This window comes from Fusarium tjaetaba (genome assembly GCF_013396195.1).
Source record: "Fusarium tjaetaba strain NRRL 66243 chromosome Unknown NRRL66243_c0000249, whole genome shotgun sequence".
Classification (NCBI taxonomy): domain Eukaryota; kingdom Fungi; phylum Ascomycota; class Sordariomycetes; order Hypocreales; family Nectriaceae; genus Fusarium; species Fusarium tjaetaba.
The window spans coordinates 117796-144243 of record NW_023501445.1 but is presented as its reverse complement, the minus strand read 5'-3'; the positions used below and the strand labels follow the sequence as shown (position 1 = coordinate 144243).

At 49.3% G+C, this 26448-nt stretch overlaps 12 protein-coding genes across 12 annotated transcripts; 7 read left to right on the top strand and 5 right to left on the bottom strand.

The window, feature by feature from the left end:
• Positions 1 to 464: 464 nt before the first annotated feature.
• FTJAE_10627 (DNA topoisomerase 2-associated pat1) lies at positions 465 to 2958 on the top strand (the record flags this gene model as incomplete). The annotated part of the gene is made up of 2 exons (XM_037343489.1): positions 465 to 2620; positions 2670 to 2958. The coding sequence occupies 2 exons, from the start codon at positions 465 to 467 to the stop codon at positions 2956 to 2958; spliced, it is 2445 nt and encodes an 814-aa protein (XP_037202358.1).
• A 465-nt stretch (positions 2959 to 3423) lies between these two features.
• Positions 3424 to 4698, bottom strand: FTJAE_10626 (DNA-directed RNA polymerase III complex subunit Rpc37; the record flags this gene model as incomplete). Its single annotated transcript, XM_037343488.1, has 2 exons — positions 3424 to 4073; positions 4122 to 4698. 2 exons carry the CDS (start codon positions 4696 to 4698, stop codon positions 3424 to 3426), a joined length of 1227 nt encoding a protein of 408 aa, XP_037202357.1.
• Positions 4699 to 5359: 661 nt separating this feature from the next.
• FTJAE_10625 (u3 small nucleolar ribonucleoprotein) lies at positions 5360 to 6445 on the bottom strand (the record flags this gene model as incomplete). The annotated part of the gene is made up of 1 exon (XM_037343487.1): positions 5360 to 6445. One exon carries the CDS (start codon positions 6443 to 6445, stop codon positions 5360 to 5362), a length of 1086 nt encoding a protein of 361 aa, XP_037202356.1.
• Positions 6446 to 7063: 618 nt separating this feature from the next.
• On the top strand, positions 7064 to 9035 carry FTJAE_10624 (transmembrane 9 superfamily member 1; the record flags this gene model as incomplete). Its single annotated transcript, XM_037343486.1, has 2 exons — positions 7064 to 8918; positions 8968 to 9035. The coding sequence occupies 2 exons, from the start codon at positions 7064 to 7066 to the stop codon at positions 9033 to 9035; spliced, it is 1923 nt and encodes a 640-aa protein (XP_037202355.1).
• A 364-nt stretch (positions 9036 to 9399) lies between these two features.
• Positions 9400 to 10496, bottom strand: FTJAE_10623 (mediator of RNA polymerase II transcription subunit 4; the record flags this gene model as incomplete). The annotated part of the gene is made up of 2 exons (XM_037343485.1): positions 9400 to 10295; positions 10349 to 10496. 2 exons carry the CDS (start codon positions 10494 to 10496, stop codon positions 9400 to 9402), a joined length of 1044 nt encoding a protein of 347 aa, XP_037202354.1.
• A 305-nt stretch (positions 10497 to 10801) lies between these two features.
• Positions 10802 to 11627, top strand: FTJAE_10622 (ubiquinol cytochrome c reductase; the record flags this gene model as incomplete). Its single annotated transcript, XM_037343484.1, has 6 exons — positions 10802 to 10813; positions 10923 to 10966; positions 11101 to 11154; positions 11361 to 11454; positions 11510 to 11563; positions 11619 to 11627. 6 exons carry the CDS (start codon positions 10802 to 10804, stop codon positions 11625 to 11627), a joined length of 267 nt encoding a protein of 88 aa, XP_037202353.1.
• Positions 11628 to 12184: 557 nt separating this feature from the next.
• Positions 12185 to 14527, top strand: FTJAE_10621 (alpha-1 2 glucosyltransferase ALG10; the record flags this gene model as incomplete). The annotated part of the gene is made up of 5 exons (XM_037343483.1): positions 12185 to 12370; positions 12421 to 12509; positions 12561 to 13153; positions 13202 to 13339; positions 13389 to 14527. 5 exons carry the CDS (start codon positions 12185 to 12187, stop codon positions 14525 to 14527), a joined length of 2145 nt encoding a protein of 714 aa, XP_037202352.1.
• A 359-nt stretch (positions 14528 to 14886) lies between these two features.
• Positions 14887 to 15375, bottom strand: FTJAE_10620 (uncharacterized protein; the record flags this gene model as incomplete). The annotated part of the gene is made up of 1 exon (XM_037343482.1): positions 14887 to 15375. The coding sequence occupies one exon, from the start codon at positions 15373 to 15375 to the stop codon at positions 14887 to 14889; it is 489 nt and encodes a 162-aa protein (XP_037202351.1).
• Positions 15376 to 17306: 1931 nt separating this feature from the next.
• On the top strand, positions 17307 to 18212 carry FTJAE_10619 (alpha beta hydrolase fold-3 domain protein; the record flags this gene model as incomplete). The annotated part of the gene is made up of 1 exon (XM_037343480.1): positions 17307 to 18212. One exon carries the CDS (start codon positions 17307 to 17309, stop codon positions 18210 to 18212), a length of 906 nt encoding a protein of 301 aa, XP_037202350.1.
• A 1821-nt stretch (positions 18213 to 20033) lies between these two features.
• Positions 20034 to 21835, top strand: FTJAE_10618 (benzoate 4-monooxygenase cytochrome P450; the record flags this gene model as incomplete). The annotated part of the gene is made up of 6 exons (XM_037343479.1): positions 20034 to 20174; positions 20229 to 20526; positions 20581 to 20691; positions 20744 to 21117; positions 21172 to 21385; positions 21444 to 21835. The coding sequence occupies 6 exons, from the start codon at positions 20034 to 20036 to the stop codon at positions 21833 to 21835; spliced, it is 1530 nt and encodes a 509-aa protein (XP_037202349.1).
• An 835-nt stretch (positions 21836 to 22670) lies between these two features.
• On the top strand, positions 22671 to 23607 carry FTJAE_10617 (STIP1 likey and U-box containing protein; the record flags this gene model as incomplete). The annotated part of the gene is made up of 3 exons (XM_037343478.1): positions 22671 to 22759; positions 22833 to 23385; positions 23434 to 23607. The coding sequence occupies 3 exons, from the start codon at positions 22671 to 22673 to the stop codon at positions 23605 to 23607; spliced, it is 816 nt and encodes a 271-aa protein (XP_037202348.1).
• A 567-nt stretch (positions 23608 to 24174) lies between these two features.
• On the bottom strand, positions 24175 to 26090 carry FTJAE_10616 (DUF803 domain protein; the record flags this gene model as incomplete). Its single annotated transcript, XM_037343477.1, has 2 exons — positions 24175 to 25290; positions 25341 to 26090. The coding sequence occupies 2 exons, from the start codon at positions 26088 to 26090 to the stop codon at positions 24175 to 24177; spliced, it is 1866 nt and encodes a 621-aa protein (XP_037202347.1).
• Between the last annotated feature and the right edge of the window lie 358 nt (positions 26091 to 26448).

The window sequence follows — 26448 nt, the reverse complement described above, 5'->3', positions numbered from 1 at the left end:
TCATTGCTGGATATATATGTCCGGGACTGGAAACCCTTCGACGCCCGTGGACCGGAGGACGAATTCTGTGTTGCACAAGCTTCCTTCAATGCGAACCCTTCCAGGCTGGCTCAGACATTAGAAACTCGTCTTCTTTTCCGTGTCGGTGGTGATATGCGCCACATGATGGACAGTGCAACAGAGTCAAGCAGCTTCGACCACGACAGGACCATGCAAGAAAAGGACCCAGAAAAGAGAGCAATATGAAATATAGAAAGCCCCGCCATCGCAGTCATCACGAACACTCTATTGGTGACCCAAATACTTAGGATAAGAAGCTTGAAATCTGGTCCAGGGAGGTCATGGGTCGTTTCCTGAGGATACCTCGAGCGGGGCACGGAGCTCAAAGCGACTATAGTTGACTGGCGTTTGTACTAATTTCTTTCATAGTACAATCGACGTCCACTTGCCCAAATTCTTTCAAAATGTCCTTCTTCGGTTTCGACACCACGCGCCATAACACGGCTGCGCCTGGCTTCTCCCATTCTCACGATCCATTTGCTGGTTTATCAGGCAGGGATGGTGATGATGATGCTCTAGATTTCGAGGAGACTTATGACGGTCTTGGAGACCAGCTCGAAGAGACTGGAGACGCTTTCAACGACGACACTTTCGGTGACAGTGGCCCGGCAGTCTCTCGCAGTGCTGGCAAGGATTTCGACTTCTTTGGCCAGACTGCCAAGGTTGCGAATGCCATTGATGAGGAGCATCTTCGCTACAACCGCCAGGGGCCTGCGACTAAACCCGCTGCTTCTGCTCAGGCGCATTCTTCCGTCAACCAATATGCCTCGGCCGACTACCAGTCTTACTACTCTAACCAGCCTTACCAGCAACAGTCTTATCAACAGCCTGTGCGATCTGGTTACGAGAAGTACCGCGAACCCGAAGCGCTCCCTGATCTCCATGTTGACCGAAGCATCTGGGGCATTGGGCCGTCTAAGCCAGCCCAGCAAGCATCGCCTGCTCCTGTTCCCGCAGCTCAGCCGGCCCAACATGCGCCCAGTCGCAAAGTCATGAGCTTGGAAGAGGTCGAGGCCGCCATGCGATCTCAGCCCAAGCAGCAGACACCTCAGCCACATGCCGCAGATCTTTCCTATCAACAGCCGCCTCCGGGGTTTACTGCTCATCAGCAACAGCCTCCTCAGGCCCATGGTCATGGCCACCCAGTGACTATCCTGCAGAGGCCTCAAAGCACTCAATCGAAGCCCACGCCGCCAGCCCCGGGTCTTCAAGCCACTCCTATTCAGCATCAGCAGCAGCTCCATGCCAACCCGACTCAGATTCTGCAGAATCCCAACCGCGCCGGCCCAGATGCGCATGTTCCACCTCAGCATGGACACCACTCCAAGCAGTCCCACGGTGCCATCCCTAATGCCGCGCAGTTACAAGCTCATCCCCAAATGCAGCAGATGTCCGAGGAAGAGAAGGCCGCCTATCTGGATCAAGAGACCAAGAGAGCTAAGCGAAACCACAAGATCTGGCTTCTGTCAAAGGACAACGGTTTGATGACTCCCCAGGACAAGAATTTCATCACCCGTATCCAGCTCCAGCAGCTTGTTTCCGCTACCGGTAACCCTGTTGAAGGATCTGATGCCTCAATTGCCGAAGACTTCTACTACCAGGTCTACAGCCATATTCGAGCCGGTCAGCGTCAAAACCCCAGCCAGCCTCTGAGCAACTTCGCCCAGACATACCTGTACCAGACTGGTAGTCGTCAGGGTGGTATGCGTCGCCATGGACGTCCCGCTGAGAATCACTTCCAACGAATGGAGCAGCAGGTACAGCGTGCTGTCGAAGCTGCCAAGAATAAGCCCAAGAACCCTCAGCTGGTCATCGCAGGCAGTCTGGGAAAGATCTCCTTCAGCAACGCGAAGACCCCTAAACCTCTCCTCAGCATCAAGCGTACCGAGAGTGAGCATCAGCGCCCCAACAATGGTAAGAAGGGATCCAGCCTTGATCGGAAGACTATCCTTCGAAACGTTGAGAAGGTTTATCAGACCCTGATGCAAATCGAGGACCATGTTCGACTTATCCCACCCCCTATGACCGGCCCCGATGAGGAGCTCGAGAACAAGCACAAGGAGTGGGCTACTATTCTCGAGACCTACAACGCCAAGCTCTGGCAAGAGCTTAAGGTCCATGAGCAGATTGGAGTTGTTGTTCCTCATCCATTCATCGCTTTCTTGTCTTGTGCCAAGGGTGAGAAGGCCATTCCTCGTCTTTTCCCTCATCTCTCTTTTGAACAACGAACTACTATCTTGACCATGATTATCTATCATCTCGACCAATTGGATGTCGTCCAGGGCGCTGCCATTACACCGGGCGAGGTGACAACCATCAACGCACGAATGCGAGAGAAGATTGAACTTTTCATCTCTACTGTCATGCCATCACTGATGCAATATTTCAACGATACTGGCCTGGATATTGTTGATGGAGTTTTGAATCTGATTGCCACCAAGCTCAACGTTGATCTCATTGCTAGATCAAGAATTGGTGTGTCCATGTTGACACTTATTCTCAGTCGTGCCGTGCTTCTCAAACAGACAGGTGCCGGCACTCCTGAGCAGTGGGATAACTGGTATGTAAATTCTGGACCATGAATCACAACTTTAGCTAACAAGCATCAGGGATCGAACATTTGAGATCTTGTTCAGTAGACTCGAACCTTCGCTGCCTTACATTTTCCCTGGTAGCGTCAACACTGGAGAGGATGTCTATGTATGGCAGCTTCTTGCAGCTATGGGTGTCAGCGCCACTCACGATCAGCAAACTCGTCTGGTCCTTGCTGTCAAGGACCGTGTGCTCGACACTGTCACTGTTTCGAAGACACTCCCTCCTGCTATGGGAGCGGAGCGACTGAACAGTGTCAACTTGTTCATGCGATCCATTGGTTTGGATGTCGAGCTTCTCCAGTAAACATTTGTTTTATGAGCATGCATACAGGCTATTGTCGGTGATTCTTGGGCTTTTTTTCTTGGGTTGGCATATAAGAGCGCTCAAGACGACCGGGATATGCAGGATGCGACACAACACAACAAACAGGGTTTACATGCTGGCGAAAATATTATTGGGAGCGGTTCAGCGTATAGGCATACTGGGTGTACAAAATTCCTCACCCCTGATATGGCGAGTGCTTAGCGCTTTCATGTATACCGGCATTACAGTCGGGTGATCATCACTAACTCATGGAGAGAGTTTGGGAGGACTCTTGTCCATTGAGGAAATAGGTTATATCGTATTTGCAAATTTTACGCGTGTTTGGCAAAACTTTTCTATACGGTGACCTTTGAATTCTTTATATAAAGTTGATAGATCCTTTGCGCCGTCCCATGCAACCTATTTAGTCCCCTGAGTTTATTTCTAGCACCATATTTTCACTCTTCATCCATCAACGTTGGCCGTCTTTGAAGCTGTAGCTCGAGGTCTGCCTCCCCGTCGAGGAACGGTTCCCGCCGCTCCACCTCGTGGTCGAAGCTTGGGCTTTCGTGCCTCGTCCGCCCCTGGCGCAGGTTGCTCTGGCTGCTTGGCGGGGGCAATTGGCTTGGGATCTTCTTTGATAGGTTCTGGTGTCGGCTGTGGCTTCTTTATGCCACTAACAGCTTCAAGAAGCTCGTCATCATCCCATCGACAGGCGAACTTTGGCACAGACTCCTCAAGGGGTGTCTCATTGTCTTCCGCACCGTCGGCTTTCTCTGCTTCCTCTGCGGCCTCCTCTTGAGTAGGGCGCAGGAAGAGGCTTTCGTTATAAACCTCCCAGGCAGCCTCCTCATTCTCATCAGTGTAGTGCATAGTTCGCCAATGCTCTGTCTGCACAGCTCGTAGACGATCAGCCATAGTTTCGGTGGTGACGGTATCACCATCGCCAGTAGCCTTGACAGTCATGTGAATTGCGCGAGCTGTACCGGCTGCAGTGCTGGGAGCTGACTCCTTAGTAGCTGCATCTTGGCGTGCTTGTTGGACGGTTGCGTCGATGTGATGAAGTTGTGGGCGTAGGTGGACAAGTGATGACACAGGCGTGAGATGTAAGTCCTCTGGCGATGGGTTAGAAGATATATGGGCTCAAGACCAATGCGACTTACTGCCTTGAAAGACGCCGACCATATGCTGAACTTCCTTATACTCAGGATACTGGCCACCAAGGGTCTGTGTCCGGAGCACTTTATCCTGCCTAACAGCCTCTGCCCAATCCATGTTCTCCTGTTCATCCTCGGCCTTTTTCCTGCCACCTCGAGCCTGGACCGTACCAAAGCCAAAACCACCAGCCAAGCCATGGCTGCCACCATTCTTCGTTGCCATGGAAGCATGTAATGTCTTTCCCCATTTTTGTCCCTTCTCGCGATCATAGGCGACTGTGTTGTCGAGGGGAACATCGACTTCAACCATACCAGCTTGAGCCTTCACGCGCAATTCGGTTGGTGGAGGTCGTGGAGAGTCATCGGTTCGGTTTGGGTGTTGGAGAACAAGAAGACGGCGGCCTAAGGGTAGAGAGGGGTTGATAAAGACGTTGTATGTTGCGGTGACGGGGTCATCATCGTCGTCGTCGTCGTCTATCGTGGTGGGATTGTTAATTGTGGTGGGCTTGACGCCCGAGTCGACATCCATATCATCGATGTCCATTGAGGCCGTAGGAGCCGGTGTATTCGACGTTGTAGACATGGTATGAGATTTTCTGTATAGAAACAGAGATCTTCTGTAGAAATTGCCAGCCAATAACCTGACTAGGCCTTATTATTCGCTGATCGGTATGGGTGACTCTACGTCGCTCTCCAGGTTCGCTTTGCGACAACCACAATGCGCAGCTATTTCTAGGATGCGTTTGGCTTGTATGTCGATACTGGGTATATATACGGATTCTGTACTAGTATCTTAAGCTTCGGCGTTTTTGCGACAGGGCTTCGATCTAAAGTAAGTCAGCTTGAAGGTTGCAAGTCCAAGGGAAGCCAACGATGGGAGCGGCGGTTGTAGAGAAAATTCCATGTTCGTCCCCCGCCAAAGTTTAGACCGTTATCTTATCAGTAACAACAATTCGAGAGTCCAACCAAAAGATGAAAGTCATTCAGTCATGTCCCAATTATAACACTTAGGGAGCTGACTTGATTCAATAGAGATTTAATCTTATATGGAAGATGTATTTACTGCATTTGGAATGTTTTTCCAGCAGAGCAGCCTATTTGCATTGATAACTTCTCTACACGCAACCCAAATTTTGAACTCCATTGAATCCAGCAGGCAATATCGCCATGAAACAATATCCGTAGATCGTTTCGTTTCTGAACAACCCAGAAGCCAGAAAACATATCGATTAACATCAAACAGTCTATCGACCTTTTCCACGGTCGCGGCGTCCACCCTCCAATACCTTGACTCTCTTGTTGAATCTGTCTCCAATACCACCTCCCATACCGCTTCCTCGAGGTCCATCCGTTGTGTCGATTCCACGCTTTCGGCTCTTGTCCAGAAGAGCACGAACGTTTCCACCTGATTGCTTGCGCTTGGTAAGGCGATCGATACGGTCGACACCCTGTCCCAGATCGTGCCAATCCTCGCCACCAAACTGCATGCGGTTGCTGCGACCAGCCTGCTTCGCCTTTTGAGCTCGGTCCTTCTTGCTCTCCTTGGGAAGACGTGTGAAGTTCATTTCCTCGTAATCTCGGCGCTCTGCCTCCTCCTTTCGCTCGGCATCGGTCTTCATCTTGCGACCACCCTGGACAATTGTGGTACCAATACTAGGCTCTGCCAAAGGTGCGCTGGATAGCTCTGAGGCAACAAATTCCTCCATGGTGTGAGACTTGCCAGCGCGACGATCGTGCTTCTCGCGTCGTTGAGGCGCATCCATTGTGGCTCGGTCTCTCTTGGGTGGGCGGTATACACCCGCAGCTCCTCCATCGCGCTCCGCCCGGCGAGCGGTAACATCATCAGCCATAGCACCAAAGTTGCCTGGCTTGTGAGACAGGGCCTCAGCATCTGCCTCCTCCTCTGAGTCTTCCTCATCCTCGGAATCTGATCCAGCTGCAGCCTTGGCTTCCTTTGCCTGCCTCTCGCGCTCTGCATCGTCCGCTGTTCGGAGGAATCGATCAATAGAGAAGCGCAACTTCTCTTCCAGTGGTCGGGCTCCCCTTTCCAAGTAGAGTCGTAGCTCAACCAGCTTTGCCCTCACAGATTCATCTAGTTCGGATTCATCTTCAGCCTTATCCGAGTTTGATTTCGAGTTGCGCAACTTTAGTAGAATCAAGAAGACGAGGTTTTGTAGGTATGACAGTAGAAGCTCATTCTTCACATCGAGAAGTGAAATGCCATCCTTCTGGTGCTCGATAGTTGCGAGTTTTGGTGTGACTTCGAGTGCTGATGACAGCGACTGTGTTAGCGACGTCAACAGTGCTGGTAGTGTTGTAGGTGCTGCCATGTTGATCCGTTTGCCTGAGACTTGAAATCTCTAGACAATTGAAAACTCATGTCTCGTCGAAAAGTTTGGAGTACTTTCAACTTTTTAGCGGGGCATGTCAAGAAGGGTAAGGGCATATATGGTGTGTGTATATTAGGGAGGAATCTAAGCTAGCTAGGGCCTTTAGGGCAGGCTACTAAAAGGGATATGGGGGCCTCAGGCACCATCATCTCAACAGGGCATTCTTGGCCTGTCTCCACATTCCTGCCTCGACAGCCACAAACGCCACAAATCCCCTGTTTCAGTGCGTGGCTCATTCTCCCTGACTCAGCTAATATCTCCATGACAGATTACAGCAAGTGCCTCGAAGCTCCCTGTTTGACGATTTACTCTCGCAGCTGTTTCGCTGGCTTGATTCACCACACGATCCTTTATATCATTGACCGGACGATACAAGAGGCAGAAACTGAGTGAAATTCTCAGTGATTACTTGAATTTTAATTTTACTTCCTCATCAACTCGAAATTGCGGGTCGCGCAAGTCGTCGTCAGCTGGAGCTTTTGATCGACAGCTTCACATCTCGGCTTTCGCAATCCTCCTTTGTTCACTTTCGGTCTGCGCATGATCTAATTTTCCAATATGCATTTCCGAGACTTTGCGCCTCGTACGGCGCTCGTCAGCTCATTGCTAGCTATACCACAGCTAGCTTCTGCTTTCTACCTCCCCGGCGTCGCCCCTACTACCTACAAAGAGGGAGATAAGGTTCCGCTTTACGTGAATAGCATCAAGCCTGTCGACCGCTCCCAAGACCCGCGACTACACGCCGTTGTCTCATACGACTACTACCACCCTGCGTTCCAATTCTGCCAACCTGAAGGCGGCCCTCAATATGTTTCGGAAAGTCTGGGTAGTATTCTCTTCGGAGACCGTATCATGACTTCTCCCTTTGAGCTTATCATGGGCAAGAACGAGACCTGCAAACCTCTTTGCGAAGTCAAATACAGTGAGAAATCGGTTCAATTTGTCAAAAGCCGCATCGAACAGGGATACAGTCTGGAATGGCTTGTGGATGGATTGCCAGCTGGACAGGAAGTTCTCGATCAGTTGACTGGCACTACCTTTTATAACCCCCGATTCTTGCTCGGCCAGGATGATAAGGACGACAACATCCTGTTCAACAACCACTACGAAATCGCCGTCGAGTATCATGAAGTGAACAAGGACCCCAACCAGCGCCGTGTCGTTGGTGTAGTTGTGCAGCCAAGTTCAAAGGAGTATGGCGGCAAGGCTGATTGTGCCAACCACCCACCCATCGTTTTATCCGGAGGCGAGCAGCATGTTACTTTCAGCTACAGCGTCATCTGGCGCAAGTCCGACACTGCCTGGGCCACTCGATGGGACAAGTACTTGCACGTGTTTGATCCCAAGATTCACTGGTTCTGGCTTATCGATACTGCCATCATTGTCGTCATTCTTGTTCTCACTGTCATGTCCATTTTGGTCCGCGCTCTCAAGAAAGATATTGCTCGTTATAACAGACTCGACCAGATCGACCTCGACGACTTTGGCGGTACTTCGGTTGTTGAGGATGGTGTTCAGGAAGACTCTGGCTGGAAACTGGTCCATGGCGATGTCTTCCGAACCCCTTCGCGTCCCCTTCTGCTCTCGGTCCTGGCTGGCAATGGTGTTCAGCTCTTCTGCATGACGGGATGCACCATTCTCTTTGCTCTTCTTGGATTCTTGTCTCCTTCAAACCGTGGATCTCTTGGAACTATCATGATTCTCATGTATACTGTCCTCGGCTTCGTTGGTGGTTATGTCTCTGCTCGAACTTACAAGGCATGGCAGGGTGAGAGCTGGAAGTTGAACATTGCTTTGACCCCAACCTTGGTCCCCGGCATCGTCTTCTCCAGCTTCTTCCTCCTGAACCTTTTCCTTTGGGCCAAGCAGTCATCAGGGGCGGTTCCTTTCACCACCATGCTTGTGATTGTTGCTATCTGGTTCATTATCTCGATTCCTCTCTCCTTTGGTGGCTCTTGGGTTGGATTCCGCTCTCCTCAGTTCCAGCCGCCTGTCCGCACCAACCAGATTCCACGACAGATTCCTCCTGTGAGCACTTATCTTAAGCCTGTGCCCAGCGTGCTCATTGTCGGTCTACTTCCCTTCGGTGCCATCTTTGTCGAGCTCTTCTTCATCATGAACTCGATCTGGTTCAGCAGGATCTACTACATGTTTGGGTTCCTGTTCCTCTGCTACGGCCTCATGATTGTTGTCTGCGCTGCTGTCACTATCCTTATGGTGTACTTCCTGCTATGTGCTGAGAACTACAACTGGCAGTGGAGATCTTTCCTCGCTGCTGGTATGAGTGGTGGCTATATCTTCTTGAATTGTCTTTTGTACCTTGTTACAAAGGTCAGGGCGAGTGGATTGGCCGGTATTGTGCTCTACATGGGCTACAGTGCCATCATTTCATTCCTCTTCTTCATTCTTACTGGTAAGTTATTTATAAACCCTCCTTTAGGATGCCATTCTAACCCTTACAGGCTCCATCGGCTACTTTGCCAGTTGGTGGTTCGTTCGCAAGATCTACTCGTCCATCAAGATTGATTAAGAGACGGCCTTGCACCAATAATGACGGATGGATCATCAACGACAAGTGACGAATGAACAAGAGACGGAATTTTGGTGTTTGTAAAATACATGTACGACCAGCGTCTGGAATTCGCGTTTACCATGAGCTGTGCTTTAAGCTGCAAACAAGGGCCAGATCGGCAAGATCATGGTGATAATGGTCCGTGGTGTTGCATCAGTACGCTGCGAGTACGGAGTAGATTCATTTTCATTTAGACGGATATCAAAATCAGGCCAGTGCCAACAGAGCAGGGCCGTGTTGGCTATTGATGAGGAGGTGTTGTTCTGCATTGTTTTTAAGCTCATTATAGATATCAAAAATTCCTTGGCTTATTTCCTCTTGCTCAATCGTCGTCGTCATCGTCATCCAAATCATCCAGATTAGTAAACTGAAACTGGGCCTTTTGCTGCGGAGGTCCAGTTGGGCTCCTTTGTTCGCCAGGGGCTGCTGGACCACCAACCAAACTTGCGCGTCTCCAGGCCTCTTGATCCTTTTCTCGCTGGCGTTCTCTCTCGATGCGCTGGCGCTCGCGTTCCTCGCGTTGCTTCTTCTCGCGCTCTTCCTCGGCAATGCGGTCCTCTTCTTCCTTCTGCTTTCTCTCCTCTTCCTCGCGACGCTTGCGCTCTTCTTCCTCGGCTGGATCATAGCCCTTGGGGTCAATGCCCTGCTCCTGGAGGAGCTGGTTAGCAGCGAGGGAGCCAGCGCCAAGCTGCAGGTCGTTGGGCCAAGGGAGGAAAATCTGGTCGGTCAAGGGGTTCAAGAACTGCGTCCACTCGCTGGGTAGGACGGTATTGGCGGACATAGAGGACTGTTGAGTCGCAGCAGGTTCCTGAGAGACGGCTGGCGTGCCATTCATAATTGCCGGGCTTTGAACCTGAGACGATGGAGGGGCAGATGGTGTCATGACTGAAGCTGCTTGCGACTCGGGGCCTGGAGTCTGTGCTGCTGGTGTTTGGCCGCCTGGGGTTTGAACTTCTGGGACATCTGGTGTCGGCGGTACGGCTTTAATGGTGCCTGCTGGCGGCATAGTAGTTTTGCTGATACGTCGGGCATAATTGAGCAGTTCTTCATAGGCGATGGGATAGCTTGGGCCAGAAGGAAATGTGGTGGTTTGCGTCGTCACGATATCCTTGCGAGTAGTCGCTAGATTCGAAAGAGTGTCGCGGATCTGCGTATCAAGGGCGTTTGAAGACTCGCGCAGTTGTTGGATACGTAGATAATTGTTCTGATGAGTTTGGACTGAGAAGTAAATTAGCCAAAACATTCATGGCTGGCTCAGTCGTACGAATTACCTTCTTCCAAGCCTCTGCTTAGTTCTTGGTCCGCTAAATTGAGCTCCTCTCCTTGTTGTATAGAGGGATGGTATTTTGTGACTGAATCAATGAGGTTCGCGAGAGCCTTCTCTAGTCGCTCAAAGCGACCATCGATATATTTGTCCATCGCAAGATCGTGGTTGATCGCGGGGACCTTTCTAGTATCAAGTGATATGAAAGTAAATAAAAGAAAGGATCAAAGGCAAGGCTGCTATGCTATAGCAGACGGAAGCTTGAAAGTCAAAGTGGGTCTTTAGTCGGTGTTGTCATTGGTCGGCCACTTCAAAGCTTCTTTTAGGCCTGAGGCCAAACAAGCCCGATCTTTCCCGTTCGGCAAACTCGCGCAACCAAGTTCAAGGCCCTTCTTTTACGACGACGACATCGACGAGCAATTGAACGACGAAACAGGCTTCCACCGCCCTAAGATTCAAGATGGTCTCCTACGTACGTCCGACCCCTTCGATACGACCGCCGAGAACGAGCTACAGATATTCACGAATGGCTCGAGGCGTCTTTAACGAAGAGTGCAATCGACTGACCTGATTCTCACCAGACTCCCATCCGCATGTCGGAATTCAAGAGCAACTATGGTCCTAAGTACGTTATATCAGTCTACGATCACCGAACGTCGAATTCGAAGCGCACTGTCTAGGCACAAGCGAACTCCAACTCTCGAAATTCGACGCAAGGGTTCACATGAAATAGTGACGTTGGCTAATACTCTGGAATAGGTACCATCCTCAACCCAACGTTGCTGGCATCACCCCCGAGGCTGCCTTCCGAATGTAAGTGCACGATTCTAAACCGAGAATACGATCGAGAACCGACTATACAAACGATTCGAACTTCGATCTCCCTTCCGTTTCTCCGAAGTCTTGCAATGATCAACCGCGGCTGAGATGGACATGACGGATGAGAGATTGGGATTTGATTACGAACTTTGCTGGATGGCCGATCGTTATGCTGTGGATGGGAACTGACTGGGTTATAGTGGCTCCCGTCTGGCCATGTACGGTGCTCCCGCCGCTGTTGCTGTCCTCCTCTTCGCCAACGGTATTCCCCGTGTGCAGCGCGACGTTCTCCAGGTACGAACGAACATCTTTCGATACTATTCGACACATGATATTAATTCCTATACAGAAGATCCCTTTCCTTGGCAACTACTTCCGAAAGGAGATCCACCCCGCCGACAACGTAAGTCTGGATTATGATACGAAGCATTGTGGTCAGTTACTAATAGTCTGTATAGCCTTTCTAAATTATCTGGTGGACTTGAGGAAGATAGACGTTGTTCAGCGCCCGTGCCGGCTCTCATTGTATAAGATATTCCAATAGACATGTTATGAGCCTTGAATTTTGCTGTGAAATGTACGCCCTGTGATTGGCTGATGTTTAAGTACTTTAACTTGTAGCCAGAGACATGCCTGGCAGTTTGTGGAAGTCCTCTTTAAAATAATAAAACTTACAACGGCATGGAAAGTATAGAACGGTTCTCAAACGACGATGTTGTAGTCTATCATACCTTTTGGCTGTCATATGTTGCTTTGGGCTATTTTGGTTTGTTGATATGATGTTCCACTCATTAAAGTACAGTGCCACTAACTCACTGCGAAACACTGTTCTCTCTCCTACATGTACAACTTGCCCGTCTTATACAACTTCAAGCTGACTTTCGCCATTCATTTATCCTTCATATTTCTTAATTACTAACTCTCTTGAAGAAAGCCTTTAGCTTCTTCAAGTCATGAGAGGATTCTGATCCTTCCAACACGGTCTCTTTCGCCCTCAGCTAACTGCTGGTGAACACTTGTCATGATGGAGATATCTCAAGGATACAAGACAGTAGCAGCTTTCATCATTGCGCTACCTCTTTTTGCCTGGCGATTTAAGAACTCTTCAGGTCCTAACTCGCGCTTAGAGGGTTTCTTCTTTTATTTTCTCTCTGTCGCCTCTGTCACTTGGTTGTATGTTGTCTCAGCACTGGTCCCTGAGCCTTACCTGGTACGCCTCATGTTGTATCGTACTCATTGCACAGATGCTAACTCAAGTAGGATGAAGTATTCCATATACCGCAGGCGCAGAAATACTGTCAGGGGAGATTCCAAGAGTGGGATGACAAGATTACGACACCACCAGGGCTGTAAATTTCACGCGCTTCTACACCCCTAAGCAAATGCTGAGCCTAGTACAGTTACCTTCTTTCTCTTATAACACCTGGAGTTGTGCGTCCTAGTAGTTCAGTGAGTGGATACTTTTGCGATGTCAAGAGTCTACGAGCTACCAACGTCGTTGTCCTGGTGATACTCGCCATCTTGGTCCTGAAGTGCCGTCGAGAGATCGAGGCACGTCTCTATGAAGCTCATACCTCGACTCGGCTACGCAATACTTCACAATATGCAGTTCACACCGCGCTTAACGTCGCGCTATTTCCGCTTCTCTTCTTCTTCTCTGGACTTTACTACACCGATGTTGCATCTACTGCAGCCGTGCTGGTCGCGTACTTGAACCACTTGCAGCGCATTGGTCGAGATCGTAGTTCTGCTCTGAACGATCTAACAACAATCCTCCTTGGAATTGTCACACTTTTCTTTCGTCAGACCAATGTCTTCTGGGTAGTTGTGTATATGGGTGGCCTCGAAGCTGTCCATGCTGTCAAGACCTTGCGGCCAGAACAGGGTGATCAGCCAGTTATCTTGACGCTTTTTGAGCAGATCAAGTATTTTGCCTGGAGGTATTCTCTCGGAGATGTTCATGACCCCCCACTACACATGATGTGGCCAGACGGTAAACCGACTCTTCCCTACAGCTTAACTTGTCACTAACTAAGATCAGACATGCTCTTCTGTGTATTGAGTCTGGGAATCGCAGCAATTTGCAACCCAATCCGCATCATTAGACAAATATGGCCTTACGTTGCTGTTCTTGCCTCATTTGGTGGCTTCGTAGCCTGGAACGGCGGTGTTGTCCTTGGTAAGTACTCTCTTTGCATAGTGTCGAGTCTATGGCTAACGACAAAAAGGTGACAAATCCAACCATGTTGCTACTATCCACCTCCCACAGATGCTCTACATATGGCCTTTCTTTGCTTTCTTCTCTCTACCACTTCTGGTACCGTATGCCCTACCCATCGTTAACATGGTACTGCGAATGCTGCCGCGGGCTCGATCGCCTACATCAACTAGCAAGCCAGCCCCCGAGGCAAAGACCAGTGCAAAGCCGACCTCATTTTCCTTTGGCAAGTCAGGAAGGTCGGGAAGCTCTAAGAAGGACTCAGCGACTGGCAGCTCGGACAGAAAATACCCACGACTTTCGAAGCCACTGGAAATCGCCAGCTTCATATTCGGGGTTAAGCTTATACTCTGGCCCCTCTACCTCCTTGCGACCATAGTGCTCTCACTTGCCATCGTTCGCTACAACACCATTATCCACCCCTTTACTCTGGCTGATAACCGCCATTACATGTTCTACATCTTTAGATATACCATCAGACGGGCTTCTTGGATTCGATATGCTTTGGTTGTCCCCTATACCTTGTCTCGGTGGATGACGTGGGGTACCATTGCTGGCTGCTCACGATTCTTCACTCTTCACATGCGCGCCTGTTCTGTTTATGGGAATGGAACAGAAAACCCTCCCTTCTTGAGTCATCCTATGGTGACTAACGTTGGATTTTCGCCAAGACAAACTTATGCCGCCTTTCCAGCTGAGATAACGGAGAATTCTCAGGACACTTCCAAACATCAAGAGCTGAGCAGGGCTTTGGATGATGACCCTCTTCTTGCTTCCATTATACCAGCTTCAACATCGACTGGACTCATATTCTTGCTTGCCACGACTTTATCACTCATGACGGCCCCGCTAGTAGAGCCACGATACTTTATCATACCCTGGGTGATGTGGAGGCTCCTTGTACCTGCGTGGAGGCTTCATGATCATGGTTATTACGGTGGTGTTACTTCCAGACTCTCAAATTACCCAAAGATCAGGCCTTTGTTTGAATTCTTTCAACACTACGATCTACGTCTTATCATTGAGACGTTTTGGTTCATCGCCATCAATGCTGCAACAGGTTACATCTTCCTCACCAAACCTTACATATGGAAGGCGGAAGATGGGACTGTGCTGGACGACGGTCGACTTCAAAGATTTATGTGGTAAACACACAAGACGGGGGGAATATGAGCGGTGTGGTTGCAAAAGATAGTCTTTTTGTAATTTTGTCTTGATAAGCATTTGGCCCTCTTATCGCTGGGAACTCATTTCATGCCAGATGTGAAATATACCCAAACACTGAACGCCATACCCATGGTCCAGCCCCAGACCAAACCAGACCAGACCTGTTTGTAGCCCCAACCATACCCAGTTTCATATCGAGCATCCCAAATTCATGCAAAAGTCAAGTTCGTGCGTTTGTACCAGAGCGGTTTATCATGCATGCAATGAGTGATGCATGGACATATCTTTCCTGCCCCGTCCAGTAGTCGTAAAAAGTCTCATAAAAATAATCATGCGCCAGATTATAAGCTTAGACGATCCAAACTTAAGCCATCATTGCTTCTCACCCGGCGGATAACGCCAAGCTTGAAAAACTTCTCTTCACCGCCCGGTGTGCGTCCACCGATGTACCACTTGTCGGCGCCTATCACATCACGGAAGCCTTCACTGCTGCTATCACTTCCACGTCGACCAGATGATCCAGGAATAGGAATGGCGGTGTTGTTGGCGGGGGATGTTGAGGTTGACGGTGATGAAGTGGTGTTTCGGGGCGGACGGATGGCGACACTAGAAGTGGTTGGTTGTTGTTGAGACTGATGATGATGATGTGACGTAGAAGCAGCAGTGGTGGTTGTGTTTGCTACAGTTGCTGTGGCAGTTGTGGTCGTCGTTGTATCTCGGGTGTGCTTGTTTGGCTGATGTTGATGGGGAGCGGTAGTAGAGATGGAGGGGCCTTGAGGACGGAAGGCGGCGAGGAAAGAAGAGAGGAAATACGGTCGTTGTGAAGGCATCGTGAGGGTGTCGACCTGATGTGTTGTGATGTGCTTTGGTGTGATGGAGAGAGGTTGGCCGTAGAGGTTGACGGAGTAGCCGAGCGACGGTCCGAGCAAAGCCGAGTTGGTTTTGTTCGTGATGATGTCGGAATACGCGCAGTTGAAAGAAACCAGTGTCTTATTATCTGAGTTGCTTGTGTTTTGTGATCGCCCGTCGTAGTAATGACTCAATTGTTTGTCGGTGGAAATGGGATGAAGAAGTGGAGTCGAGATGTGAAGAAGAAACAGTGACAGCGACAGTGAGTGACAGTCTGGGGAAGAGCAACGGTTTATCGTAGTCACTGACGTCGATTTTTTGTGGAGGAAAAGAAACGAGGGAGGGGAAAACCCGGAACCAGCAAATGCTAATGGCAGGGATGTCATAGGTCAGGCCTCTTCATTTAAAGTGTGTTGCACGTGCGGTAGCCCAATCAGAGCAGACCAGACCCTGCTGTATTTTAGAGGGTGTTAGGGGGGTAGGGGGCACTGTAGAGGATGGCTCGGTTGGGCTTGCACTAGTTGAAGTTGAAATGCGGAGGTGGTTTGAGAGTCTAGGGTGAGGATCTGATCTCATTGGGTATATAAGTTGAAGAGAGGGTTGATGGCTTGGTAGAGGTGTGATACTGGCAGTTATTTTGTGAACAAGAGGTTTAGGGATCAGCTAGTTACTGTATAAACAGTATGTCGACTATACTGTTGTGAATATCATGATGTTAGTAGCTACCAAAGTCAGTGAAGTGGCAGTTGACTGAAGACACTGAAGATATCCCTTCGTCCGTCTTACTATACACACAACCGTTAAATGTCACCTCTATTCAGACCCCAATTCACAAAAAGCAAACAGAAACGAAAAAAAGGGTCATTGTAAGCGAGATCCTTCAGCGTCCAAGGCCTGCCTAGACCTTTCCATGCACGTTTGGGCATGCAGCATCACAACTCGTCTTGTCTAGCTCTCGAAGATCACTTCCACTTTCAAAGCTAGGCGACACTAGTCAAGACAGTGATAACCCTGTTTTCAACCACCATTTTATCAATCATCGCGATGAGTATTGAGATTGATACAATGCCCTTGACTGTCCTGAACAAAGACTCGTTCTCGTTCTCGTTTCTGTATATGTGGTTCATGTCCGTATTGTTCCCGTGTTAAAGCAGCACGCACTCTTTTCATCTCCGGACTCCCGGGTCAAAGGGCCTCCTTGTGACAGCTGAAATGTGAATGCATATATGCGAGCATGATCTGATAATATCTGACAATGCAACTGCAGCAAACACATGGTGATCACTAAGTTAGTCTCTGGGGTCGGGAGTGGTGAGTAAAGGGCATCATCCGTTTGGTCGATCGGATTATCTGCAATAACAGTCGGATTATTGCAGCAATTGACAAGTAAGATCAATTTATACAGTAGAGACAGGTTCAAGCTTGTAAAAGAATATGTACGATTCCCTAACAATTCATGATGTTAGTCTGCCTCGGCTTGGGGGCCATGATATCTGACTACCTACCTTACCCTAGATTGTAGAGATAGACTGAAATTTTAGACTACACCATCGTCTTATAAGCCAACTCGTACTGCAAATAACCCAACTGACCACAAAAATACTTGACCATGCTGTGTAACAACACTGCACTATTCGTTGAGATGCCTGTCCCCTCAACAACTTGCGCCATACCTTACTATAGCGGTGTAGACCATAGACCATAGACCGTGGACCTAGACCCCTCACCACCAACCACCCATGACTGTTCGTACCCATATTCCCCTCCACAGAAAAAACCCGCCAGCGCATAATGACAACTGGCTATAGTTGCAGCCGTAGACCTTGAACATCCATTGTCTACTGCATGCAGTCTTTGCATACTGGTATTCCCACTCTCGTGATACCCTCATAAAACTCCATCTCACTCAGCAATGCCCAGCTTCAAAGCCCGCATCCTCAGCTGGATCATCTGGTGGTGGTTCAAGAGCACATGGAGTTCAGCAGAGGGCATCAACAACCGCATCGCCAAGGAGCGTCTTCGTCCCGAGCGTGTACCTCCCAAGCACCTCTACAAGGAGTTCGCTGTTGAGGAGTACAAGAGAAAGGGCCACATCGCGAATTATGTCGTTTACATAGTCTCTCCAAAGACAGAGACGCCGACTCGTGGTCGAATCTTGTATCTCCATGGCGGTGGCTTCGTCTTTGATATCACGCCCCAGCATTGGGAGCTGGTGGCTCAGCTTGCGAGGCGTCTGAATGCTACTGTTACCGTACCGATATACCCGCTTGGCCCTGAGACGTCGCTTATGAAGATGTATGAGTTCGTGCAGCCGCTCCACGACGAACTCGCATCGGCACCAGATCGGACGCCGTTTTGGATTGTGGGTGATTCAGCTGGAGGGACCATGGCTCTTGTCCTCACGCAGAATGCCAAGTTGGCTGGTAGACAGACCGCGCAGAGAATTGTGCCCATCACGCCTTGCACTGATTCCAGTCTTGTCAACCCTGAACTCCACAATGCAGCGCTCAAGGATCCATGGCTGGACGTCCCTGGCATCGCCGAGATCACAAGACTCATCTGTCCAGAGATGAATACTCAGCATCCCAATGTTAGTCCCATATACGGAGATCTGAGACTACCGCCGATGTTGGTGTTTGCAGGTGGCTTGGATCTCCTGACGCCTGATACCAAGAAGATGGTCGAGATGGCCAAGGAGCAGGGTACAAAGGTCGAGCTGGTGTATGGAGAGGGCATGATACACGTTTGGCCCATTCTACCAATTCAAGAGGGCAGGCAAGCCGTGGACAAGATGGTCGAATGGTTGGGAATCAGTTGATTGTTTATTTGGGTGGATTGTCTTGGGCTACGGCGTTGGGTTTGGGGGTTTGAATGGCATGAGGATACCCCTTGAAAAATGTGATGATGATGACGACTACTACTATATATGAGGACCATATGTTTATGATTGGAATGAGATGGGATGGGCTAGGATACAGCATACTTTCATATGTCCATTATGTTCAGACGACTTATGGCTACGAGATCAGACGTGGCCGAACAAATGTATATAAAAACACTCACATACGTCAATCAATTTTATTATGTCTATCTGCATGGTGAGAATATTCATCTTGATGATTTTGCAAGATATCGTGTAGTACAGACGGATAGCAACTCGGCTTCCAAGTTCCTATCCATGTGTATAAAAGGCGGTGGCTCAAGGACCCCATCAGAGGGAACACAAGATCTTATAGCCCGGGATGACATGAAGTCGAGGTAGACTATTAGGAGAGTACATGCGTAGTCAGCATTGATATGGCTGTGTTTGCCGTTCTTCCGCTGCAATACACAGGGTTTCTCATTTATAGTATCAACTCAAAGACTCAGCAGCTTATGTGCACATTGATTGGCTGACCTTGGCAATTGAGGCTTCACATGTCAAACAAGGAACCTGGATGATTATGATGAAACGATTACTAAGACATGTCGACTCGTATAATTGATCACTTTGAGATCCATGTCATCTGCACGAACAATGAGTGACGTTCCGGATATTACTCAAACGTTCATATAAAACAGAACCCCATGAAACGACGAACAACACCAACACCGACGAGTCGATACAAACACTCTTCGAAAAGTCGGTAAGGCTATCATGTTACACAACCAACGGGAAAAATGTAAGTGGCTTATCTTGTGTGACATGCCACGGAAAGATCTGTAAGACGAACTGCAAGGCTGAGCAGAATATTTTATGAATCGACCACTGTCGTGAGTCGAAGCAAGCCATGTTTGGAGATCTTCAGGCCCAAGGTATCATCGCTTGAGCGCCACCACTCGCTACAGCGCAGATGATCTCGGTTATCTGTAGAGTCTAATAGATTAGACTAGGTTGTTGACGTTTGTTTAATCCATGTCTCTTCAACATCTGAAAAGCAAGGTCCCAATTGCATCGGCAAACTGCATCGTCCCAAAAGGGTATTCATCCAGCGTCCATTCGTTCCGAGAAACCTTCAAATCTGCTCGGAAATTGCCACGCACGGCAGCAGACTCGAGTGACAGCGGACGGAATAGACTATAGATAAGGTATCGTTGCATGTTCTCCGAATTGGTAGAGTGATCAGCCTGTTTTCTATTTTCAACGTAGTATTCGCTATATCTGCATCGACAACAAAGCTTCGGCCCCCATCTCCCCCCAAGGCCATACATATCACGCCTTGGGACTGGCATAGGCTGTGCCACAACTCTCTATACAGAAACGCCAGATGTTCGATGCTCGATTCCATGTTCGGGGCCTTGATCTCGCCCGTACCCGTAGACGTCAACTCAATGCAACATGTTCCGTCCATGTTCGCCAGCCGTTGTCCCCGTCTGCCACTGGTTGCCACCCGCCAGGTGCGTGGACAGTGGACACTGAATGAATGACAGACCTGCCAGTGCGATAATTAGCAGCAATATATATCGATATCCTGGCCTGCGTCATGGCTTTGTAATTCTCCATTCTCCATTCTCCTCACAATCCCATTCTTCCTGCTCTTTGAAAGATACGATACCTATCTGATCTTCTTATCCCTCCTCATATTTTGGTTATTTCCACTCACCTCGCGCCCAACAATCTCGCTCGAGTACGACCGACTCGTTCTATTTTTCGACCAAGATGACGTCTTTGCTCTCCTTGGTGCCATCCCTTTCAATGGGATTGGTCATTTTGGGTATGCTCGTCATGGGTATCATCGCCTTCAACGTCTTTGTATACCCCTTCTATGTATCCCCTCTTCGACATCTCCCCGGACCAAAAGTAAGTAAAGCCCCCAATTCGTTTTTCGTATAATGTTGCTAACGTTGTTAATAGGATAATACCTTCTTTCTTGGACAGACTGCAAAGTTCCTTCAGGTGCCTTGGTTCCCTGAACTCCTTTGCAAGTGGTCTCGCGAATTCCCCGACGCCCCCTTCATTCGATACCTGAACTTTGCCAACGGTGAGACACTGTTTGTTAACAGTATCGAGGCATACAAGCAGGTTCTTCAGACCAAGAGCTCGTACTTTGTGAAGCCTGCCTTTGCGAAGCAGTTCGCGCACGAATTCATCGGCGATGGACTCCCCTTTGTTGAAGGCAAGCTTCACAAGCTCCGTCGAGCAGCCATCAGTCGTAAGTACAACCAACCCTGACCCCAATTGAGGCCAATGTTAACCTCTTTCTTAGAACCATTCTCGGCTGCTCGACTCAGAACCTTCTCCCCTGTTGTTCAGCAAAAGGCTGAACAACTGAGCGATGTACTGACCCAGCATCGCAACGAACACGGTAATGTTGAGAGTAAGTAACCCCCTTCCCCTTTTTTTGTGCGACTGAGCTAACAATCTTATAGTCGAGAGCAATATTTGGAAGGCAGTCCTCGACGTGATTGGACTCGAAACGTTTGGCCTTGATCTTAACCACCTCGAATCCGACGAGTCTCCGCTGTTTGACACCTTCACCACGATGATGCAGCCCTCCACGTTTGGCCATGTTATCAACTACTTGAACTCGCTAACCCCGATTCGACAGTATGTACCCATGAAGGAATGCATTGAGTTTTCTCAGAGCTGTGCCCGAGTCCGGGAGTTCATTGTAGGTTTGATGACGATCCGACGTAACCAGTACGAACAAGGCCTTGTTAGCCCCGAAAAGAACCGAGACGCCCTCCAGTGTTTGTTGGAACATTCCGACCCTGATTGGAACGACAAGAGCGTCGTTGAATATGTAAGTCACCCCCTGAATTCTGAGTGTTGCGGATTGTGCTAACAGTTGTAATAGGTTTTGAATCTTTTGATCCTTGGACATGACACGACAGCTTGTTCCATCACCTGGGCCGTTCACGAGCTGTCACGCCGACCGGATTGCCAGCAGCGTCTGCGAGATGAGATCGCAGGCATGGACAGCACTTGCGACATGCCTGGCTTCAGCGATATCGACAAGCTCCCGTATCTGCACAACTTTGTGCGCGAAGTTCTGCGACTCTACTGCGCAGGTAAGTGACCCATCTCCCATCCCCTGATACTAAGATTCATTAGCTAACATGTATATAGTGGCCATGGCACCTCGCCAAGCGACCGACGACGTCGAAATCGACGGGATTATGATCCCCAAGGGAGCCGTGATTCAACTCTCGCCCGCGGTGATGAACATGCACCCTCTGGTCTGGGGCCAAGACGCGCAGGAGTTCAACCCTGATCGCTGGAACGATCTCACAGGCGACGCGACGAGCGCATACGCCTTTGAGACGTTTCACAACGGCCCGCGAATGTGCATTGGCAAGCAGCTCTCTTTCATGGAGATGAAGATCATGCTTGTAGAGATGGTGCGCAAGTTCAAGATTGAGAAACCTCTTGGAGACGAAGACAAGCAGGTTGAAGTTGCTGGACCGGCTTTTACACTGCGACCAAAGGAGAATTTGGTAGTGCGTTTGGTGGCGATGTAAGAAAGAAGAGAGCATCAGTTGGCTACCTTAGGCTGTTTTGTTTTGTTTTGTTTTGTTTTTGCTGACATATTATACGGAGTTTGGGGAGTTTTAGGATACCACTACACGACATGGTCGACAGGACACGACATGATATGACATCCATGATATCCATTGCATTTAGATATTGGAGGAGCATTTAGAATCAGGTGACTTGGAGACAAGAGTCACGATAGATTTGTGCATGTAGATTTTGAGCAATAAATGCATTTTTGATTTTTTATATGAATGAACCTATGTTCATCATGACTTGTCTGTCTCATGATGAAGAGTCTATTGACAATAATCACCCCCCGCAATTTTCTAGGCCCGCCTGTTTCTCGAACTTTCCAGGGAACACGCGCTTAGAAATCCAATCAAAGGCTCTATCAAACCCTCCCACAATCAAGGGTCCTTTGCTCTTCTCTCCTCTAAACTTGAGTGTACCCAAGTCAAGTCAAGTTACGTGTGTCATTGTGGCTCGCTCGCTGTTTCCAGTAAACTACTCCCTCCACTGCTTCTTGTCTTTCTAGAGTGAACAGCTTGGTTCCCGTCATTTTCCGCCCACTTCACACTGCGACTTCTCTTGATTTTGTTATGTTTTGCTCTGCTGCGCAGTTTATTCTCCTCTTCTTTCTTTGCCATCATCATAATATCAGCCAGCGAGCACCTCTATAGATACCGGGTTCTCTTGTCCGAGCATCCGGAATACAGTAACGAATCTTCTATTACGGCATTAATTACTGGGTGTCCAGTCTTACCACATCTCACTCCCTCTCGCCCTGGGCCCAGTCTCACGCACTGCACTTGATTCAACATGTCTAAGGCGCAACAGCTCAAGGATGAAGGGAACAGCCGTTTCAAGGCCGGGGACTACTTGGGCGCCGATAGTCTCTACTCCAAAGCGTGAGCACATAGAATCAGCACAGCACAACTTGTGTGTGTGAGAGAGAGCTTATTCTGACAAACATCGCAATAGCATCATCGCCGACCCCAAAAACCCACTGCTCTATACTAATCGCGCCATGGCCCGTCTTAAGCTTGAGTTATGGGACTCAGTGGTCGCCGACTGCGAAGCTTGTGTGCAGCTAGCGCCTAACAACATGAAGGCCCGGTACTACCTTGCGCAAGCACAGATCGCTCTTCGTGATTATGACGCTGCGGTCAAGAGCGCTCTGCATGCGCACAAGCTGTGCGTTGAAACGGGAGACCGTTCACTCGCTGCTGTGACGGATCTAGTTCTTCGCTGCAAGAAAGAGCGCTGGGATGATCTCGAGAAAAAGCGTGTTCGCGAATCGCGGGATCTTGAAAGGGAGATGCTTGAATTATTGGCCAAGGACAAAGAGGCTATGCTCGCAGAGACGGATGATGATGCAATGGTGAGGCAGGAAATCGAGGAGGAGAGCGATGCCAAGATTCAGCGGATGAAGGAGATCTTTGAGAGGGCACGGGCAGATGCTGAGAAGAAGAGAGAGGTTCCAGATTGGGCCATTGACGATATCAGCTTTGGTTTCATGGTTGATCCCGTCATGGTAAGTTTATTCACCACAGTCGAATGCACATTTGCTAACAAGGTACAGACCAAGACTGGAAAGTCATACGAGCGCGCGTCGATCATGGAGCACCTGAATAGGCATCATAGTGACCCTCTCACGCGCGAGCCACTTGTGCCTTCTGAGCTACGGCCAAACCTTGCACTGAAGCAAGCTTGCGAGGAGTTCCTCGAGCACAACGGTTGGGCTGCTGATTGGTAGAAGGAGAGGAAGAAGCAAACGACGACCAAAGTTGGCAATAAGCGGATCGGAGGTCTTTTGATTAAAACTTTGTTAAATGCTTGGAGTTTGAGGTGTTCAGAAGCTTATTCCAGAGATGCTTTGGACTGGTATAGCGTAACGGTTTGAACGAATTCACGAAATGAATAACGGCGATTCTCCTCTTAGTCTTGTACGCTCACTCGTGCAACCAGCGCTTCAGCCCAGTCGTCTCGTAGATAGTATCTTTTAGCGTATACAACTGATCTTTATTCATCATGTCGTGTTCTTATCCTCCACTGACCCGGCCATCATGTCCCACAGCAGTTTTGTATATAAAGGTAGTCATCAAGCTCGCGCTCCGTCCAAGCCATGTTCTATACCCTACTTAACCCAGGCGTGACGACATTATACAATCGCTATGCAACCGAATAACCCAACCAAGCGAAACCCAGTAGCCCAAAAGAAAAATGAACCCCAATAGCGCCGTGCAAATGCATGTTTTTCACCCCTTCCTTGCTCATGTCATGGTACCACCCCGAATGCTGACATTACCCATCGGATTTGCCCCTAGAGAAAAGATGGGCCCTGCTGGCTATCGTCCTTGACGAGTCCGGCCCGCTCTTCCTCCGTTGGGTCCGCGACGTGTGATGTTGATCTAGACGATGAGTGAGGCCGCCGGAAAACGTTATGGAATGAGAACTGACGTCGTGTCGTATCCTGTGGTTGTCCATGAGGCGGGGGCGTCGGAGGCGCAAGGCTGTCACCACTTCGGAACGATGCCCCTCGGTACTCAGTATCCTGTCCGTTATACTCGTGCTCCCGAGTTTGACCATAGTAAGCGGCGTGTTCTTCGTCGGCCTTATCCCGGGGGACGGCAATTTCAGTCAAGGGGACCGGGTGCATCGGGCTGCGGGGCCGGGGTTTATCGTCTTCATGATCGTCGTTGGCGTGCCGGCCTGAGAAGTTGGTGAAGCCTCGGGCTCTACCTCGAATGGTACCTGCAATGCTAGAGAAGAGTGTGTTTGTTTCCTGACGGTTGTTGTCATCGTCGCTATCGTCTCCGTCTTCGACCGGCGGGAACTGCGACATGCCTAAAGGTGGGTGCCTTGGACTGCTTGGTCTTACAGCAAAACGGGGTGAGGCGGGAGGCATCGGTGGTGGAGGCGATGTAACTGATCCTGCTCTAGAGCTGCTAATCGTTCCGGTCCTGAAAGTCATTGTTCGTCTTCTTCTCAAGCCATCCCATTCCCACTCTGGCTGCTGTCCATCTTCTCGGATAGGGTCCATGGTGTCCATCATCATCTTTTCCTCGTGGAGTCGCTTGAGCTCTTCGGCTTCCATTCTAAGTCGTCGCTGTGAGATCTGTCGCACGATGGCAGCGGCTCCGCGGATGGCATCGGCCTTTGGTTCCGACTCTGGCTGTTCCTGCTCGGCAATAGTCTGGATCTGATCGAGGTCGCCGCTGAAGACTGCGGCGTCGGGCACATCCTTTGCGGATTTCGAAAGCTGTAGTAACACTACTCCGGAACAGATTGTTAAGAAACCTAAAACAACGGTGACGATAGACTGGGCAGTGCCCTTGAAACCTTGAAAAAGAATTGCTGACGTGATAATAGTCGTACTGGTAAAGTAGACGTAATATGTCGGGGTAACGAGGGCTGCGTTATAGATGTTGAGTGCTTTCTGTGATGAACTGTTAGTGACTGAGATATAACAGAGAGCTGGGCTCATACGTTGAGATAAATGATCTCTGTCAATAATGTACCAATGACAAAGACGAATAAAACCCATAGGAACCATTCCTTGTACTGAGGTTTGCCGCCGATCCAAGCAATGATGGCAGCACCCAGTCCTTGAGTCGAGACGACACTGAGTCCACCAATCCAACTGCAGATTGAGATGTAGACCAACATATTCTTGTTACCATATCTTGGTCCAGCCCATAGTGCAGTGGCGATAGAACCAACTATAATGAGGCCGGCATAGGTGAGGAATCCTGGCGTAATAAAGTATTTTTGCATCTCTTGAATATCGCTGACGGATGATGTATGGGGAGCATTCATAACAATAACAACCGAGCCGACAATGCAGAGGAAGCAAGCAACTTTCCCGACCATGCTGAGGCGCTCTTTGAGGAAGATGGCCGAAAGGATAGCTGTAATGACAACGGACAATGCGCCGAGAGGAGTGACGAGAATTGCATCGGTGAAGGCATATGCGACAAAGTTGAGGATTTCGCCAATGATCATAAGTGTCATTCCCGCCCACCAGTAGAAGTTTTTGAGGTACCCATATCCTTCTCCAGCGACCTCGTTGTATTTCTCGTTGGCGCGCAATAATCCGACTTTCTTGAGGACGAAAGAGATACCAATAAAGACACCAGATCCAACAGCCAAACCAATACCAACGGGTTTATAGAATCCAGGTCGATCGCTCGGGTCGCCACCGAGGCCGCCACTTCGTGCGAAGATATCGGCGTCCATTGCGGTCCGGTATTCGATATTCAAGACGGAGACAGGGACGGAGAGGGAGGAGGAGAGTCGAAGTGGAAATCTAGACTCTATTTAGAACCACATGGGCGATGGTGACGGGATCGGTTGCGGCAGCGACGAAGGACTCTCTGGTTTATAGGGGGCTGAAGCAAACTCTATAGCGATATAAGCTCATAAGAATGACGAACAATTGAAAGTATGAGCTGCGGATAAAGTAAGATAAGGTAATTCTAGGAAGAGAATATAGAAAAAGAAGTGTTGAGAAAGCTAATAGTATGTATGTCTGGTGTTCGAAAGTAAAGAACCTAGAAACCTTGGAAACGGTGTCGCACACTCCAGGCCCAGCCAG